The 18,263-nt window shown below is 39.0% G+C and overlaps 1 protein-coding gene across 2 annotated transcripts; it reads left to right on the top strand.

The window, feature by feature from the left end:
* Nucleotides 1–1,465: 1,465 nt before the first annotated feature.
* On the top strand, nucleotides 1,466–18,061 carry LOC122058268 (zinc finger CCCH domain-containing protein 32-like). Of its 2 annotated transcripts, none has more exons than XM_042620879.1 (7): nucleotides 1,466–1,895; nucleotides 2,093–2,214; nucleotides 2,548–2,613; nucleotides 2,836–2,955; nucleotides 3,064–3,354; nucleotides 3,455–3,772; nucleotides 16,999–18,061. In XM_042620879.1, exons 1-7 carry the CDS (start codon nucleotides 1,787–1,789, stop codon nucleotides 17,389–17,391), a joined length of 1,419 nt encoding a protein of 472 aa, XP_042476813.1. In that variant the 5' UTR covers nucleotides 1,466–1,786; the 3' UTR covers nucleotides 17,392–18,061. The 2 variants fall into 2 exon arrangements, with proteins under 2 accessions (XP_042476813.1, XP_042476812.1); XM_042620878.1 differs by having other exon boundaries at nucleotides 2,069–2,214.
* The last annotated feature ends 202 nt before the right edge of the window (nucleotides 18,062–18,263 follow it).

Genomic DNA, 18,263 nt, shown 5'->3' with positions numbered 1-18,263 from the left:
TGTCTTTTTAATATAACATATTTTTCTTTCTCAACGAGGATAAATCCTGTCATTTCACATTAGAAATGCATTCAATGATTTTTAATTTTTAGTTTTTTACCTCTACATTAAATATTGTATTAAATAACTTTTGAAAGGAACCACGATAGGATAGGTTAAATTGGTTGATTGAGATCAAAATTGACCAAATCCTAATTTCAAGTGATCTAATGTGATCCAATCCAACGACAAATTACTTCCGATTCTTTGTATAGTATAGCTTTTTTATTTATTTATTTTTTCTTCTTCTGTAATTGGATTTGGGATACTCTAACTGTGACTAGAGCGTAGATGATTACCTACCCATGTTTTAGGTATAAGATCGGATCAGCCATATTGACTAATCTGTATCGATATCGGCCATGGGTGATACAAATACCTACCCAATAATATATGTTGGTGGTATCAAATCAGAGGAAGGCAAAATAGTTTAAGAAAAAAAAAAGTGTATCAATATCTTGAGGTGTAAAAGTGTTCAATTCAACTTGATACAGCCAATCCATATAGTTATATTCATCACCTCCTATCAATCCCAACAATGGTGCACTATCCCATAATGGTGATAAAATGGGATCAGATCCGACCATTTATGATCGAACCTAATTATAGAGAAATGATTTTATTTTGATCTCATAGGTTCTCTTTCCGGTTCGGTTATGAACTGTACTAGAAAATTAATGGCTTTAAACTGAATAAGAACTGGTAAATTGGATCAAATGAAAACCATTAAAATCGAACCAAATAAAATCAATTTTCTAGTAAAACATTATGTAAGTTCAAGCAAAGGCTGGTTCTGTGTTTATAATAAACCGTATTTCAGCATTTTTAAGGCGTCTTTTTAATATGCTAGAATGTAAAGTAAGAGAATCCAAAATATATTTTAAGATGTTTAGTTTTAGTTATTCTAAACTTATTTATTCATGATCTCAAATCAAGTATAAAAAGAATCAAATCAAAATATACAAAGGTGAACACTTTACAATCATAATTGCAAAATGTTTTCCAAACTGCACTACAAATCACATGTGAATCGAATAATGAAAAAACTGAACAAAAGTCAATAAAACTAAGTTGAATGCGAAATGATTCGGATTTTAAGTGATTCCTCACGAGTTCAATTTTAATAATTGGAATTAAATCAAATGATACAAGCACCCATTGTCTCTCTTTCTCTCTCTTTCTTCGCCATCTTGAAATGACTGACTATCCTTTTTGTATGATATCTTATTTGACATCGTCATTGATACTATTTGATAAACAGTTTATCGTATACTGATAGCATACCTATCCACCCTCAATTTAATTTTTTTATGGTATTTTTTTCCGCGAACAAACCATTCCAGTTTCCGGTTGCTTTATTTAATGCAACCTTTCCTCTTTCTTTGGCGGGTATAAAAACAAACAGACGAAAAGAGAGCTAGAGAGAGAAAGAGGAGAGAGAGAGAGACAGAGATCAAAAGCCTTGAAAACGGGGGAAGAGAAGAGAGAGAGAAAAGTGTGTGTGAAACCAGAACACAGACAGACGGCAGAGAGAGAGAGAGAGAACAAAGAAGGCGAAACATTTCCCGGTCTCGCGACATTCGTCTTAGTCCCTCTTTCATATCTCTCTTTCTCTCTCTACCTGCGTTGGTCGGGCCTCGGGACTTGGAACTTTCTCTGCTCGGAAGCTCCCACTCGATCGGATAGCACAGAAGATTCTTGAACAATCTAGAACCCCCAAACCCCTTCACTTTACACTGTAAATTCTATGTACAGAAACCAAATGGAGCTGTACGGTCGCAACCCATCCATGGAAGGCAACCAGCCAGATCCGGCTGTTTACTGGAGTTCTCCGGGTGCGGAAACAGGGCTCGAAGGTGATTCTCACCTTCATTTTCTCGCTTTTTCTTTGTTTCCTCTTCAGTTTCATCTCATTCTGTTTGTGAATTTGTGTTATGGGAGTTCAGTTATTAGGGTTCATGAGAATGTCGAGGTTTTTTTGATAGTTTGAATTGTTTTGTTTCCTGAAACTTTGATTCTGAGAATGTAGAGTCCATGTGGCAATTGGGATTAGGAAGCAGCAGGGACTTGTACCCAGAGAGGCCCGGGGAGCCCGAATGTGTCTACTACATGCGTACCGGATCCTGTGGTTATGGTTCCAGGTGTCGTTTCAATCACCCTCGCGATCGTAGTACGGTAACTCTCTTGCAATCACCGTTTGTTTCCGTTCCCATTATGCACAGTTTAGGGCTACAGTGCGGATTGGTCCACAACTTGGTTTGATCTTGTATTGTTCGCAATTATGAGTGTTTGTTCATGTTGATTTTATGAATGATGATTTTTGCTCAAATTTTGAGCACTTTGAAGGTCTTAGATTGGTGGTGTTGCTGTGGGGAAAACCTAATTCTCCTTCCCGGGATTGTTGTTACAATCTTTAGTTTTGGGTCACTGAGCATGATTAGTTATACTTAGAATGTGACTGGAATGTGGGTATTCTTCAATTAATTTGGAAAAATGAACATTGGTCAGGTTTTGAGATCTGTGAGACCCGGAGGAGGGGACTATCCAGAGAGGGTGGGCCACCCTGCGTGCCAGGTACTCTGCTAGTCTTGTTGGCTAACTATTATCTGAGTGTTGAATGCAGTCTAATGCTTGACTCCTTCTACACAATTTAAACAAGTCGAGGCATGGTATTTGCTGATGGAGATTTACGAAATAGCTGTCGGTCCACTTCTATTTGGTTTGTTTCTTTATTGTACAGAATGCGTAGCCTTTTTTGGAATTAATGATTACATTTTTGTTGCTTGTAATGTGCAGTATTATTTGAAGACTGGGACTTGCAAATTTGGTGCTTCCTGTAAGTACCACCATCCAAGATATGGCGGTGGATCAGTGAGCCCTGTATCACTAAATTATTATGGATTCCCACTGCGTCCGGTTTGAATTCCTTCATCTCTGAGTCTTTTTCATTTTTCCCTGTAACAAATTGGAAAATCCAGAAAATTGCATGGTTGAAATAGCTCAAACTGAGTTTAATTGTGACAGGGAGAGAAGGAGTGTTCCTACTACATGAAGACAGGGCAATGCAAGTTTGGTAGGACCTGTAAATTCCATCACCCACAACCGGCTGGTGTATCAATGGCAGCATCTGCATCTCCATTTTATCCGATGGTGCAGTCTCCTTCCGCTCACTCTCCTCACCAGATTGGGGGAGGGACAACCAGCTGGCAAGTCGCTAGGCCTCCACTGTTAACTGGTTCATATGTGCAAGGGGCTTATGGCCCTATGCTGCTTCCTTCAGGGATGGTACCAGTTCCAGGCTTTAATCCTTATCCTGTATGTGAACAAAAACTCTCACTTTTTTTTTTTCTTTCGTGGTAACTTTATTCACTGGAAATTTAGCATCTCTTATTGGTTGTTGGTCTACCTGAAGCAGGGTCCTGTTAGCGCAGTAGCATCCCCTACCACTCAACCAACTGTTGGAGCAGGTCCAATTTATGCGGTAGCACAGCTGTCTCCCTCAGCAGCTGCATATCCAGGACCTTACCAAACATTACCTTCCTCTGCTGACTCTTCTAGCAACAGTCGGAAGGAACTCATATATCCGGAAAGACCTGGCCAACCTGAATGCCAGTATTACGTGAGAACCGGAGAATGTAAATTTGGTTCCTCATGTAGATATCATCATCCGCGGAAATGGATTACACCAAGAACAAATTGTTTCCTTAGCCCTGTTGGTCTCCCTTTACGTCCGGTATGTGCTTCATTGAATAACACTTTGTTTTTTTCTTTTATTGAGTTTGAATTATTTGTTTCCTTGCGACTAAGAATTCCCACCACAAATAGGTTTGAAACATGTATTTTCATTTTAATAATTTTCTATGTTATTTGACGACCATATTAAAGTAATGACCCAGCTATAGAATCAAATTATGCCTTTCCAATTTCTGCATTCCTTTTTGTTCAAGTATCTCAATTGTAGCTTACAATTTCAGATGCAGGAAGTTTTTATAAATTTGGTCCCCAGAGGGACTTGAGTGTTGGTTTTGGTACAGATGTTGTTGTCCTTCATGCTGTTCTTTGCAAATTTTGGGACTTGGTTTTGGATGCCATTCCTAGTCTAAAATTCCCTTTTCTTTTTTTTTTATGGGTAGAAAATCTAAAATGCCTTGTAGATGAGGAATTATTTTCCATGCAATGCAAGATTAACGCACCACTTGTAACATAATATTTGAAGGTTACATTTGAATCTATCAAGTGAATTTAGGGAATTGGAAGATTAGCAAAAATTCTAAGCAAGTATATCATATAAATGTGGTTCATGCGACAGAAGTTTCTAAGTTGGTTCTAACCATGTGAGTATAAAATTTTTTGTGTACCATTTATGCTGTGCACCTGTTTGCAGTTTCTTGGTTGTGAGATTCCAGTGCAATTTTGTGAAATTAAAAAAAATTAAATCAATAACTCTCCAGCTGGAGCTCAATTTGGTCTGATGTTTCTTTTTTTTCCTCGGTGGGCCTGGAGGAGCATTGAACTCATGACCTCTTAATTTTGAGGTGTTGGTCCTTGCCAACCGAGTTCCATGGGGTTTTTGGTCTTGATGTTTCTGCTGAACTTGTGTTTTCAGATGCTGCAATGCTGCATTATAGTTCTTCTTGGTGTTTATTTTATTTTGATTTGTAATTTCTTGTTAATTTTTGCTTGAGTATTCATTCAATAGTTGGTGTTTAGGAGAAAATCCTTTCGCATTGCAGTGATTTGTTTTTTCGAATTAACATTTCAGGAAGTCTTTTTCTTGCTGTCCTTTGCTTTCATCTGGTGCAAAAATAAAAAAAGGAGAATGGGGTGGGGGTGGGGGTGGGGGTGGGGGTGGGGGTGGGGGTGGGTGTGGATGGACTTTAACCCAATTTTAGCTATTTGCTTTTGTGTGTGTGTATTTTTTTGGGAAGGGTTTTCTGGGTTAGATGGTGGAGTGGGAGCAAGGTTTCGATTTTACCTCCATCTTATCAGTTCACTAAATGGTTTCTTCCGGAGTTAAAGTGGCATTTAGAAAATGGTGACTGATTTGCCTTTGCTTTAGTGTTCTTCTACTATATGTCGCTTTTCTCAAATCAGAATGGTTGAAGGTGATTTTTTGGAGGACTTATTACAGTATAATGATTGTCCACACACACATTGCTCCAGTTTTGAAGACAAATCCATATTAGTGTAATGGCTGAATTACTAACATTGTTTGATTAACATAATTTTATGCAAAACCAGGTGCTTGTGATTGGTGGGGTGGGTGATGTAGTGGAACTTGGAGGCACCTTAAGAATATGAGGAAATAACATGTTCTCATGCTATTAGGCATAATTCTCATTCATGGTTTTTTAACCAAAAAAACATTTTCTCATGCTCTTAACTTGACATGGCTTTTAGGCAAAACCAGTTTTGAATCCATTGATGCAAATATTTGAGAAGATGCGACCTTCTTTAAATTGCACATACCAATGTTGTCCGAGTATTTTCCTTTGGTTGAAAATACTAGGACGCAATAATACATGGATTTCAAGATTTTGGTTGGTTTAATGAACTTTGTTGCCAGATGGTGTTAACATTTTACTCTTTTGTCATGCTGATAGAGGTACATGGTAATAATGTTGATGTAGATCGAGCCTGCAAGAGAAGGGGGCTGCTGGTTCCATCAAACCAGACCAGGCAACCCCAATGTTGGCCCATCAAGCCAACACAAAACCATAAATTACTGTTCACGTGAACAGTACCCGTGAACAGTAATTTGGTCCCCCCCCCCCCCCCCCCCCCGGTTTTTGTGTTTCTTTGTTAACAAGTAGTCAAAGTCAGATTTAGTCTTTTAGAAGAGTCCTTTATGGTCTTATGTTAGTTTCTTAGTGAACAAGTTAGTATTTAGTTACTTAAATTAGTTAGTTTCTTTAACGAGCAATAGTAGCAGTATATTTAGATGTATTTATTTGCTGAATCCGTTCTCGTAACTGATTTAATTCATCTCTTGATGGAGAGACATGCTGACTACCTCATGGTTGGTTCAACTAATGAATCAAACTGCTACTAGACCAAAACAAATAAACCATAGTAACTAATCCTATATGCAGCCATAATGCCCCTAGTGCATGCTCATAAAATAGATATATTACAAACAAAACCAAATGGACTGAAGACCCAACACATATACAACCCAACCCTAGATTTACTCCTAATAAAACAAGTGATATTTTGGGGAATCACTGGTCTCTATTCTAGGGTTCTTTGATACCAATATCAGGCTCATCTATGCTATAACTCCTCCTGCGATATTAACTCTCTTCTAAGTCCATTCAAGATCTCGATACAATTTTATTTTTGGTGGTTATCATCTGGCAAGTGGCAATTGGATTTATATATTGTCGTGGCTTTCTATCTTCAAGCGCATCGATTTCTATATATTGTGGTAGCTGGTTATTATCTGTACAGTTCAAGATATACCAAGTGTAAACCTAGAATATGGGTGACCTATTTGTTCTCTTTTCTGTGATATACTGCTGCTGGTTATCATCTCATACACATCACGGGTGACTCAAAACCCCAGCGGGCACTGTTACTGTTCAAAATGACGCTTATCAAGCTTTGTGTTGCATCCAACTATCTTCTCTATGCACAGACAATTAGGGACCTAGGGTTTATATCACCGCGAAGAGGAAAATAGATTTTTTACTAAGCCACCACCTTCTACGGCTGTTAATGAGTAACCTGAATGGATAGCGGACAGAGCCTTCCATGGCTGTCAATGTCATGTTCCATACCACAACTAAGGGTGTCTAGGACGATCTCAAAGAGGGTTTCTCTCAAAACAAAGCACGGCCAGAGTATTTTATTTATATGAAAAAATTTCTCCTGGCAGAATGGAAAATATGTTGGTGACTACTACAGTTACTTTAAGGGCATGTGGGAGGAACTCAACATATATCAACCTTTGTCTATTGATATTGAAATTTTGAAGTCCCAACATGCTGAATTCTTAGTTGCTAAATTTTTGTCTGGTTAAGACTATGATCTTTAACCCATCAACAGCCAGAATACATCATGCAAACAAGAAAATTACATCCAGTAATGAGGCTTTCCATTAGATTCAACGCAATGTGTCTCCCTCCTTCACCAAATTGACTTGACTTCCTCCATGGATAATTCAGCACTTGTTTCAAACAGTGGCAGTCGCGTTTGTGGTATTGATTTTCCTGGTAGAGGTCGTGGTTTATGGGGTGCGAGAGGTTGTGATGGTGGTCAAGGGAGGTGACATCCATCAAATCAAGTCATGTGTCAACATAGACACTGTGGTGAGCAAAATCATATATCAATACATGTTGGGCAAAACATGTTAGGCTAGAGTGGGCTCAACAACTCCCATCTAACACTATGTCACCTCTACTCAGAGTTCGACAGTAGCGTCACCCTTTGATGCCAACCTTGCTTCTATATCTGTTTAGAAGTTACTTTTACATTCTAAAAGGAGACAAGGGGGGAATAACTCCCTTGGACTAAATGCTTACAATTGGTCCCTATCTATAAGACCAACCCACCAAAACATTGCAAAGACGTATACCTACCTTTCACCTAACAAGAGTAGAAAGTCCTCACTTATTAAAGATGGATTAGGAAAGTCCTCACCTACCAACTACCAAAGTTGGAAAGTCCTCACTTATTAAAGGTGGGGTAGGAAAATCCACTCCTTCCAACTACCAAAGTTGGAAAAGTCTTTACTTACCACCACTTACAAGGGCTTGGATCAGTCTCAAACTTGTGTATAGGAATCTTAACAGTAGGACTCATGATACCCCGGAAAAATTAGAACCAATAATGAACCATAAGAGGATCAATAATGTTCACCATTCGACAAAATTGATCTAGGAACAAGGTATCACATGGAAGATAACAAGCAGTTAACTGCATTTGACTAAAATAGTTTGGACACCTTTATATCATAAAAGATACCAAGCAACCTCCATCAGATGCATATTGTTTCCTCATAGCAACACCTTTTGTTGGGATATGTCTGAGCAGGAGGATTGATGTATCATACCATAACTAGCCATAAACTGAGAAAAGGGGGCAAAAAAGTACTCATTGGCATTATCACTTCGCTAATCTTTGTTAGTTATATTAAACTGATTTTGAATTTCAGCAACAAATGTACAAAAAATAAAGAACAACTCAAAATGATGTTTCATTATATAAATCTAGGTAACTCTTGAATAGTCATCAACAAACGTAACAAAATAGTGAAAACCTAATTTGGAAGTAATGGGACAAGGACCCCATACATCCGAATGAACCAATAAAAAAGGGTTTGCAACCCGTTTATCGACTCTAGGTGAATAACTTAATACGATGAAGCTTCTCAAATTGACACAACTCACAATTTAAACTAAAAATAAAACAAAAACGAGAATCAAGATTCCGTAAACTTTTCAAAGATGGATGACCAAGTTGACAATAGATTTGATTGGGGGTTGAGAACACTTGAACATGCAATGGCTAAAAAATTGTCTTAAAAAAGATAAAGTCCCCCAACTCTACGACCCCTACCAATCGTCTTCTTCGTTGTAAGATCCTGAAAGACACAGAAATCAAGAGAAAAGGTAATGGAACAGTTGTAAGCTTGAGTAAACTTACTCACATATAAAAGGTTAAAAGGAGATTTGGTAATTGATGAACAAACGATAATGACAAAGAAGAATATTTAAGATGAATATTTCCAGGCTCTTCAACTTTAACAACAAATCCATTGGCTAACGTGACAGTAGCAGAAGACTCTTTGAAAGAGGAGAAAATACCTGACATACCAGGCATATGATCTGATGCTCCTGAATCAATTATCCAGGGTCGGGAAGAGGAAGAAAAACATGTAGCATTACATGTCTGGACAAAAGTAGTAGTAGAAGGCTGAGGAGACAGAGTTTGAGACTGAGTAGACCGTGCAAATTCTTCATCTGTCATCTTGACCATTTTACCTTCAGATTGTCCAAGATGAGAAGATTCAGTAACTGTTGCTGAATTGAAAAACTGCTTTTAAGGACGTTTGCCATAAAGTTCCCAACAAAAGCATTGGATATGTCTTAGTTTACCACAATGTTCATGTTGTCCTTGAACCATCTGAAGTACCAGTGGATTACCCCTTACTATTTCCACTGCCAGTGGTACTATTTTCCTTATCTCGATTATTATTCTGAGATACAAGAGCAGAACTGTCCGCAGGTGTAGGTGCAGGATCATGAGAATTCTCTCGAGTTACATTTAAGATTTGAGAAAAAGTGTTTGCAAGAGAGGCTACAGTGTCACCTCCAAGAACCTGAGATTTAACATCAAATTCTAATCCAAGACCACCTAAAAACCCCGTAATTGTGAGTTGCTCTCACTAGTTCTGCATCTTCATGACATCACTATTGATCGAAAGTAGGGAGTTTAACTCCTCATACATTCTCTTGACAACATCAAATTCTGGTCAGCCCTATAAAAATCCTGAGATAGTTCATAGATGCGAGAAAGGTTGTTCTGTCCAGAATAGAGAATATTCAGATAATTCTACAACTCCTTCACAATATTATCCATCGAGTTCAATAGCAGTCCCAAAATATGTGTATCAACAATGTCCCACTTAACATCCTTAGCAGGCCTCACCTTTGTAAGATGATGTTCACGACCAGTTAACGCCAACTGTACAATTTTCTTCCATTATTGAAAATTGGCAACTCCTGCAAGTTTCTTCTCTGTAATTCTATGAGAGGATAAGGATATCACTTCAGTAACAACAGTCTTTGGCTCATTGTCAGGCTGTCAGCCATTGAAGTAACATGTAAAGAGAATTACCAGAGAACAATGGTTGAGTTACAAAGAATGGAGAATCAGAGGACAAATCACACTATCAATTGATCTTATGCAACTGATCAATCCTAACAACTTGAATCTTCAGAAAAAATTCCACCAAGAAAATCAAATAATGAAGGATATAAACCAAATTGTAAAAGTCTTATTAGGGCAAAATTAGGAATGCCTGTGATTTGATATATAGGGCTCCAATGAAGCAGAAACTTGGATCGAATGTTACTGGGAGGGTGATGAAGAAAATCTCCAAAAGGGATTTTCAATCTGAGTTCTGAATAGGGAGATATGACCAAAATCGATTTTTGGCAGTGTACCAAAACCCCAATAGCTTTGATCGATTTTTCCAACTACTTGTATACTTCAATCTTCAAACCAGAAAACCAAACCAGCAACCTCTAACAAATACTTTTGAGTTAATACTTCACACCATATGATTGATTGTAGCTAATCAATCATTCATTCAAAAATCCATCAACTAGGAGATGAAACCACCACCTCTAAAAAGTCGTAGAGCTTAAAAGGAGGATGATGCAATTGGGCGATGGAAGGGATCTCTTTGATTTGGGATTTTCTTATCTATTTTCCTTTTTTAGGTTTAGAAATTAGTTTGTGGTATTTTGTTTAGCTTGGATTTTATTTCAGTTGCTATTTAGGATTAGTTTCCATTTTTAATTAGCTTCCAATGTTATGTCATTATTTTCTTTAAATAGCCATGTAATGGAGAAGAACTCAGATTTAAATGAATTTGAGAATTATGTTTTGGTTGGAAATGATGGCTGCCATGGGTGGTTTCCCTCTCTCTCTTTTCTGAACTGTTTCTTATTTTATCTTCTTCTTTTCCCCCTGTTCTTCTTTTCATTCTTCTTGTTGGTTCTCTCTCCCAGCCCCTATTTTGGGTGACAGTTGCAGCCCTACTGAGGTGCTTAGAGCTCCTTTGTGTGCGAGTTGTTTAGGTCAATCTTTTGGTCGAAGGAAGCCCTCCCCAAGGCGACCCTAACCCTTGAATATTAGGCCTGAAAGTGTCTCCTGCTGTGAGAACTTACAAGGGATCATCATTGGTTTTGTCGATCACCGCCAGTAGCAGGTTTGTTACAGGTTCTTAGTTGTTGCTTCACCTTTGGGGTAGGCTGTTATTGATTTTCTTACCTTCAGAAGGGCAGATTGTTCGACTAAAATCTGGAAGTGATTCGAGTTGCGGTGACAAAGTTCTCCATCGCATGCTTTCTCCTATTGATCTTTATACCACTTTTTCTATTTCAGTTTGAACCTGCTATTTATTTTTCTCTCTTTTAAGTGCTTGAATATTCCTGAATTTGCAATATTGCCCCTCAACCTTTAAATTGAGATATTTTATTATTCGTGTGGGCCCTAAGCGATCCGATTTCAATCTTTTGGAACCCGGATCCGCATCAAGTGGTATCAGAGCAAATTTTCTGCCCTCTCTAACCATAACTGGTCACATCACCAATGTTGAGTTGCACAAGTTGTATCGTGAGGTGCTTGAGAACCAAAAGGCAACTAATGCCAGGGTTGAGAAGAATGAAGCAAAATATAACAAGTTCATGGACGACACTCAAGGTGCCCTCGCTAAGATTCTTGCCTTTATGCGAAGGTCTGAAATGTGAGTCAATGAAGGACCATTTACGCCACCTCCTTAGTTTAATGCCCTACGGATTGAAGATACACCTCACAGAGTGCAACATGATCCTGTTATACTGCAGGATGTTACCCGACAATTTTTTTACAGAGATTATGGCATCAAAGTTAAGGTTCTAGAGTTCAGTGGTGAAAAGGGACCTGAGGAATTTCTTGACTGGCTTACCAAAGTTGAAAGGATTTTTGCATGTCTCTCCTAGACGAGAAAAAGTGTGAACTCATTCTCACCAAGTTCATCGGGTATGTATATTCATGGTGGGATGTTACCCGGCAATTTTTTTACAGGATTTTTGCATGCAAGGTTTGTCAGAAGACTTGGACTCATTTCCAATTTGGAGGTCATGAAGTAGATTCTGACTGAAAAATTTGTTCCTCTTAATTATGAGAAGATGATGTTCCATAAACTGCTTAACTTGCAACAAGGTAACAAGGATGTGGATTCCTACACCATTGAGTTCCACAAACTGTCTTCAAGGTGTCGACTTCAGGAAACAGACCAACAACGGGTGATGCGATATATTAGTGGGCTAAGTACTGAGATCCGATTCGAGTTGGTTAACAGTGATTTCAGGTCCGTTGATATAGCAGCGACTCATGCCAAGACATCTGAAGAGAAGTCCATTTTTTGGAGGGGTATGCTCAAGACTTCTTCAGTTTATAGACCTTCACCACGTATGGAGGAAAAGAAGCCTGAAGCTCATAGAGTTGAAGAAAAAAGGTCAGAGTTCAAGGACAATGATGGCTTGAAGAACATCAGATGCCATAGTTGTGGCGAGAAGGGTCACTACTCCAACAAGTGTTCCAACAGGACTTGTTCTGTGAATGCAGTAAAGAAGCAACCAATTGAGAAAAGTGATGATGAATTTGCTTTATATCCTTATCCCCTCGAGGAAGATGATATGTTCGACTATGGTGACGAGGATGTAGTAGCTCATTCAACTAGTCTTTCATCCTTTTCAAACAGACTGGTTGACAAGGCTCTGCTCTTCAGACAGAAGGGTATTCTTTTGCATGGTTCCTATCCTACTGATGTTCATACAGTTGTTGATTCCGGGGCAGAAGCGAACTTCATATCTATTGAATTTGTTCGAGCACACATCCTTCTACAGAAGCAACTTTTCAAGAAGATTCACGTGCGAGGTTTTGTACCCACAACTCGAGAAGAGGCCACAGCAGTTGTTCGAGTACACTTACAGTTTGGGCCGTTACAGTACCATGTCACATGTTTGGTCACCCCATTGGCGCATTGCGACATTCTTCTAGGGGGACCTTGTCAGCGACATGCAGAAATTCTCTATGATGGCGCACGGAACACCATCAAGGTGAAGCAAGGAGGTCGTATATACTTAATGAGGCCATAGGCATTATTAGACATGTCATGTCGTCGACTGACTCCTACTCTAGTGACATGTCAGCCTACTCTCCCTCCTCTTGGTGTTATGTTCCCATCTTTTGCTTCGAGATACGTGTCACCTCTTCAGCGAGCAACTTACAAGGGTATTGTGAGAGCATGACCTAACTCGACGGAGTCGAGTTTTTTTAAGACCGGGAGAGCTGATGTAGTTGGGCGATGGAAGAGATCTCTTTGATTTGGGATTTTCTTATCTACTTTCCTTTTTTAGGTTTAGAAATTAGTTTGTGGTATTTTATTTAGCTTGGATTTTATTTCAGTTGCTATTTAGGATTAGTTTCCATTTTAATTAGCTTCCAATGTTATGTCATTATTTTCTTTAAATAGCCATGTAATGGAGAAGAACTCTGATTTGAATGAATTTGAGAATTATGTTTTGGTTGGAAACGATGGCTGCCATGGGTGGTTTCCCTCTCTCTCTTTTCTGAACTGTTTCTTATTTCATCTTCTTCTTTTCCCCACTGTTCTTCTTTTCATTCTTCTTCTTGTTGGTTCTCTCTCCCAACCCCTGTTCTGGGCGACAGTTGCAGCCCTACTGAGGTGCTTCGAGCTCCTTTGTGTGTGAGTTGTTTGGGTCAAGCTTTTGGTCGAAGGAAGCCCTCCCCAAGGCGACCCAAACCCTTGAATATCAGGCCTGAAAGTGACTCCTGCTGTGAGAACTTACAAGGGATCATCGCTGGTTCTGCAGGTCACCGCCAGTGGCAGGTTTGTGTTACAGGTTCTCAGTTGTTGCTTCACCTTTTGGGTAGATTGCTATTGATCGTCATACCTTCAGAAGGGCAGGTTGTTCGACTGAAATCTGGAAGTGATTCGAGCTGCGGTGACAAAGTTCTCCATCGCAAGCTTTCTCCTATTGCCGCTGGTTTCCTAGTTCTATCATGACCTAAGGTGGAAGAAAGACTGGTTTCCTAAAAGTACAAGGATAGTAATTTCTAATTACCAGAAAGCCTCTTGTTTAGAAATTGTGTTCTAGTAATTCCTTCTTAATTTAGTAATTCCAGAATACCCCCTCTTTTACTTTTTCTATTTCAGTTTGACCCTACTATTTATTTTTCTCTTTTAAGTGCTTGAATATTCCTGAATTTGCAAGATTGCCCCTCAATTTTTAAATTGAGATATTTTATCATTCGTGTGGGCCCTAAGCGATCCGATTTCAATCTTTTGGAACCCGGATCCGCATCAGAGGAACCAGTAACAACCTGCGATGGAGGGAGAGGGTGTCACTGATGAGGGAGGAACAATCTTGGATCGATTTCTTCTATGGAGATCAAGGCTTTGATACCATTTAAAGGGAAGAGAGAGAGACTAACACTATTACAAGTCCTACTAGAAATAGGAAATAACAAATTAGAATAGGAAACTAACTCTAACTAATCGGTCCTAATAGGACTAGGATAGTCCTAATAGGACTAGGAAAATCCCAGGGGAGAGGTCTCCTTTCTAAAGATAGATTCGTAACAAGAATTATTATCCAAACTTAGTGACCACATTGTGCTCTGGAGTTTGTACTAAATGAAAAAAGAAATTGTGCCATGGAGTCCGACTGGTTTGTTGGAGTGCTGAACTTGAAAGGCTCCTAAGTATGGACGAAGGAGCATTAGTGGAACATATGGCATTTATATATTTTATGTTAGAATTGTTAAAAATATTACTACAATTACATATCAAACCAAATCTGGTTACAACAGATTTTGTAACCTCTGTTTTTTCCTCTGTCAAGGAATTTGAAATAGGGACAAATTAAGTAATTTCACTTTCGATTCATGGGACTTGGCTTAGATAAATGGCTCAACTTGAGCCAAAAGCCGTAGAAACATGGATTGCTTAACTTAAGCCAAAACCCCATGTCTTTTTCTGCTTTTCGAACTCTGCAACTCAATGAAGTTCTTGAGTCAAACAGAGCAGCAGGTGCAACCCCTCTATCGCCTCATCCCCCTCAGCCCTGCTAACTCCTTAAAATTGAAGGATTCCAAGAACCCAGAGAACTGTGAAAACAGCAAACACTAATTTCCTTTTCAAGCAGTGAATGCAAACCTTGGCAACAAGATCAAGAAGCTTGTTGAGAGGGGCTTCAACATTTAAGGGCGTCATTTTTGATGAAGCAACTGCTATGGTAGCCTCTAAAAGCGTACAATTCATGAATCATCATTTCTTCCAAATCTATGATGAAAGGAGATTGAGAGATTGAACGGAGCTAGGTGAGGAATAGAAATACGGAACCGTTGGTTGTTTGTGGTTTGAATCTGGACAGTAAGCACCGGTTCTTGATTTTTCTTCTTAAAAACTGCCACCTTTTCTTCCCTGTGGTCTTCCATTTTAGCATGAACCATTAGGTATTCTTTCTTACATCAACTGTGATCGAACTCTATTACATCAAACACCAAACAACCTTATGTCTGAAGACCTTGAAACAAGGTTTAAGATCTCGATCTCGCCCCTAGTCTCGCTAAACCAAAAAGAGAGATTTCGAGATCTCGCCGAGATCTTGTATTTTTTCCTAGTCAACTCGGTGATTAGTCTCGGTGTCCATATGGTCTTTTTAGCCTTTGACACTTGCCATTTACTCTTTTTTAGGCCTTCTAAACATAATGGAAACATCAGTTTTTTTAAAATCAACCTAAAATGGTAATTTGACTTCGTACCCTATGTAAGTAGTCTTCGGACCCTTCACCCTAGGCTATTCTATGATAAAGACAAACAACTATTGACCATGTTTCTATGAAAATAATGGTTTTGAGAAGTTGTTTTACCTAAAACCGTTCTTGAGAAGGAAAGGATCTCCAAAGGTTGATGATGAAGTGATAATCCCAAACTCCAAGTATTGAAATTGTTAAACTACACTGTAGAGGAGAATTTGGCAAGAAAAACCACCAAAAGCTCACTTTTCTTCACAGCAAGGCGAGTTAGGTGAGAGATGTCAAGTTATGTCGAGTTGGATCGAGTTGAGAGTCGAAATTATGTATATACCCCATGTGATTTGGTCTCGAGTTGAGTCAAGACTGAGATATTCACTGAGATCTGGACTGAGATATTGTACATTTTATGTGTCGCCTCTCATCTCGTCTCGCCATTTTCAAATAGCGAGATATCAGTGAGATCTCGCTAAGTTCTTAAACTATGCCTTGAAATCCCAATAAGAAGATGATGATCTCAAGCAAAATCATCTGAACCCTCTTGAAAACAGAATCCATTAACCTTCACACGCCATCATTTGCCATTGTTTCTGAACAACTTCTCCTTCCTCACACTTCTCTCCTTTTAAGTACTTCTTTAGAAACCCACTAGAATCGCCTACAGAAAATTTACTTAAGTAATCAATGATCTGGAATATTAATAATCACCTTGTCAAAGAAGAATTATTTTTACAAATTTTTGTGTTTTTGGAGTTCCTGCTCTTTATCATTTTGTTCTTCGCAAAGGAATCGGAAAGCCAATGAGGGATTTTGGGACATTTGGCGATTCCCAAGCAACGCAATCCATATAAAACTCGGGTTTCAAGTTTCGATTTCTACAAGCTCTACAACAATAACGCAACAAGACACAAACAACGCCATAGTTGTCACTTGTCACTTGTCACTTGTCACTAGGCAATGCCTAGGTGTCTAGGTGGCCTAGTTGGGGTATGGGCAACTGTCGCCTTAGTGCATTGTCACCTTACTTCAAGGCACAACACTTATTTATGCCAAATGGATATTAGGTGGTGAATAAACAACTAAACATATGTTCCTAATTCAAAGACCTAACTAATGTGTTCTTGGAAATGCAATTGTTTGTTCTTCTGCCTTTTGTTGCATATATTTCTCATCTATTTTTTGATGTTCAAACATATTTTATATCCAATTCTTTCCTAGTTCAAATGCCTGGTCATCTGCATGTGGTACTTGTTCTCTCTTCTTGTTGCGCACCCTCGATTTCTGCTTTTGGAATATTTGTAATTTGTAATAGTTTCTCATGTATTTTTCTGTTAATCTTTATACAATAATGCGTTGTAATGATTGTTTGTACTTTGCATCTAAATTTACTTATTCGAATTGCAGGGGGCTCCACCTTGTACTTTCTATGCACAAAATGGGGTATGCAAGTTTGGACCGACATGCAAATTTGATCATTCAATGGGGACACTGAGCTACAGTCCATCTGCGTCTTCTCTTGCTGATATGCCAGTTGCTCCCTACCCTATTGGGTCTTCACTGGCAACTCTGGCTCCTTCGTCTTCATCTTCAGAATTGCGGCCTGAATTTGTTTCAGGTCCAGCAAGGACTCTATCTCATCCAGAATCCCATCTTCTGACATCCAGTGGTTCAGTTGGTTCAATTTTCTCAAAGAGTGGGACTCTTCCTCATTCTAATGTCCAAAAGTCTGGTCAGAGTTCTGTCCCCCCTAGTGGTAGTAGCACAGGTCAAACTGGTGAGGCTCATAGTTCAAGCTGAGTAGAACTAAAATGCATTCCTCATTGTTCCTCCTCTGGGTCAATTTTAATGAAACTGGGTATGTTCACTATTTCTTGCACCCAGGAACTTAGATCCAGATAAGGGCTTCGTTCCTAGTTCTTAAGGTTCTGTCAACCAATCTAGCTATGGTTCAGACTTCGTCTGATCAGCCTTGTTCATATTATCCTAGTATCACCTACTCTTTCACCTCAAATAAGCTATAGCCGGCCTTGAAAGGTATAGCAATCCCATATAGTCTTCACCTCTCATACCTAATAACCACAATGGGAAGCCCCTTCAGGTAAACCCGCATTTCTCCAGCTTTAAAGCTGCTGTGTTTATTTATGCTTGTTTCAAAACGAAAAGGATCAGTCGGTTCCACTTTGTTTTCATCCTATTTAGCAGTGTGGTCATGTTTTTAATTTCTTTACCCTAAATTTGGGAACAAGGTTCCAATTTTGTTATTCTACTTAGCAAGGAATTGGAAGTTAGTCTTGCTCCTCCCCCTTTTTTGTCCAGGGGTTTATTGTAAGTTTAGATACTCTTGTAGAGGCATCTCAGTTGGTGCCCCATGTGAGTTAAGGGACATGAGTCGATGTTGTAAGACTGGAATCGCCTGATCAGGGCTAATATCTATCTACTAAATACATGAAGAGAGAGTTGTCACGTCTCCTACGGTCCTTGTTTCTCTATTATGCTTGTATGTGAGAATGATCTCAGTGGACCTTTTGGTTCATGGGCTTCATGTTTTGAACTGCAACAGTTACTATTTCCACAATGAATCTAGGTGTTCATTAGCAAGTAAATGGGTATTCAGGCCTTTGGCCTAACTAGTCCCGTGTAGAGTACTAAACACCCTCGTGTGAGTGGCC

This window comes from Macadamia integrifolia, chromosome 12 (genome assembly GCF_013358625.1).
Source record: "Macadamia integrifolia cultivar HAES 741 chromosome 12, SCU_Mint_v3, whole genome shotgun sequence".
NCBI classification, from domain to species: domain Eukaryota; kingdom Viridiplantae; phylum Streptophyta; class Magnoliopsida; order Proteales; family Proteaceae; genus Macadamia; species Macadamia integrifolia.
The sequence above is the reverse complement of the archived record's forward strand: the minus strand, read 5'-3'. Positions and strand labels throughout refer to the sequence as shown.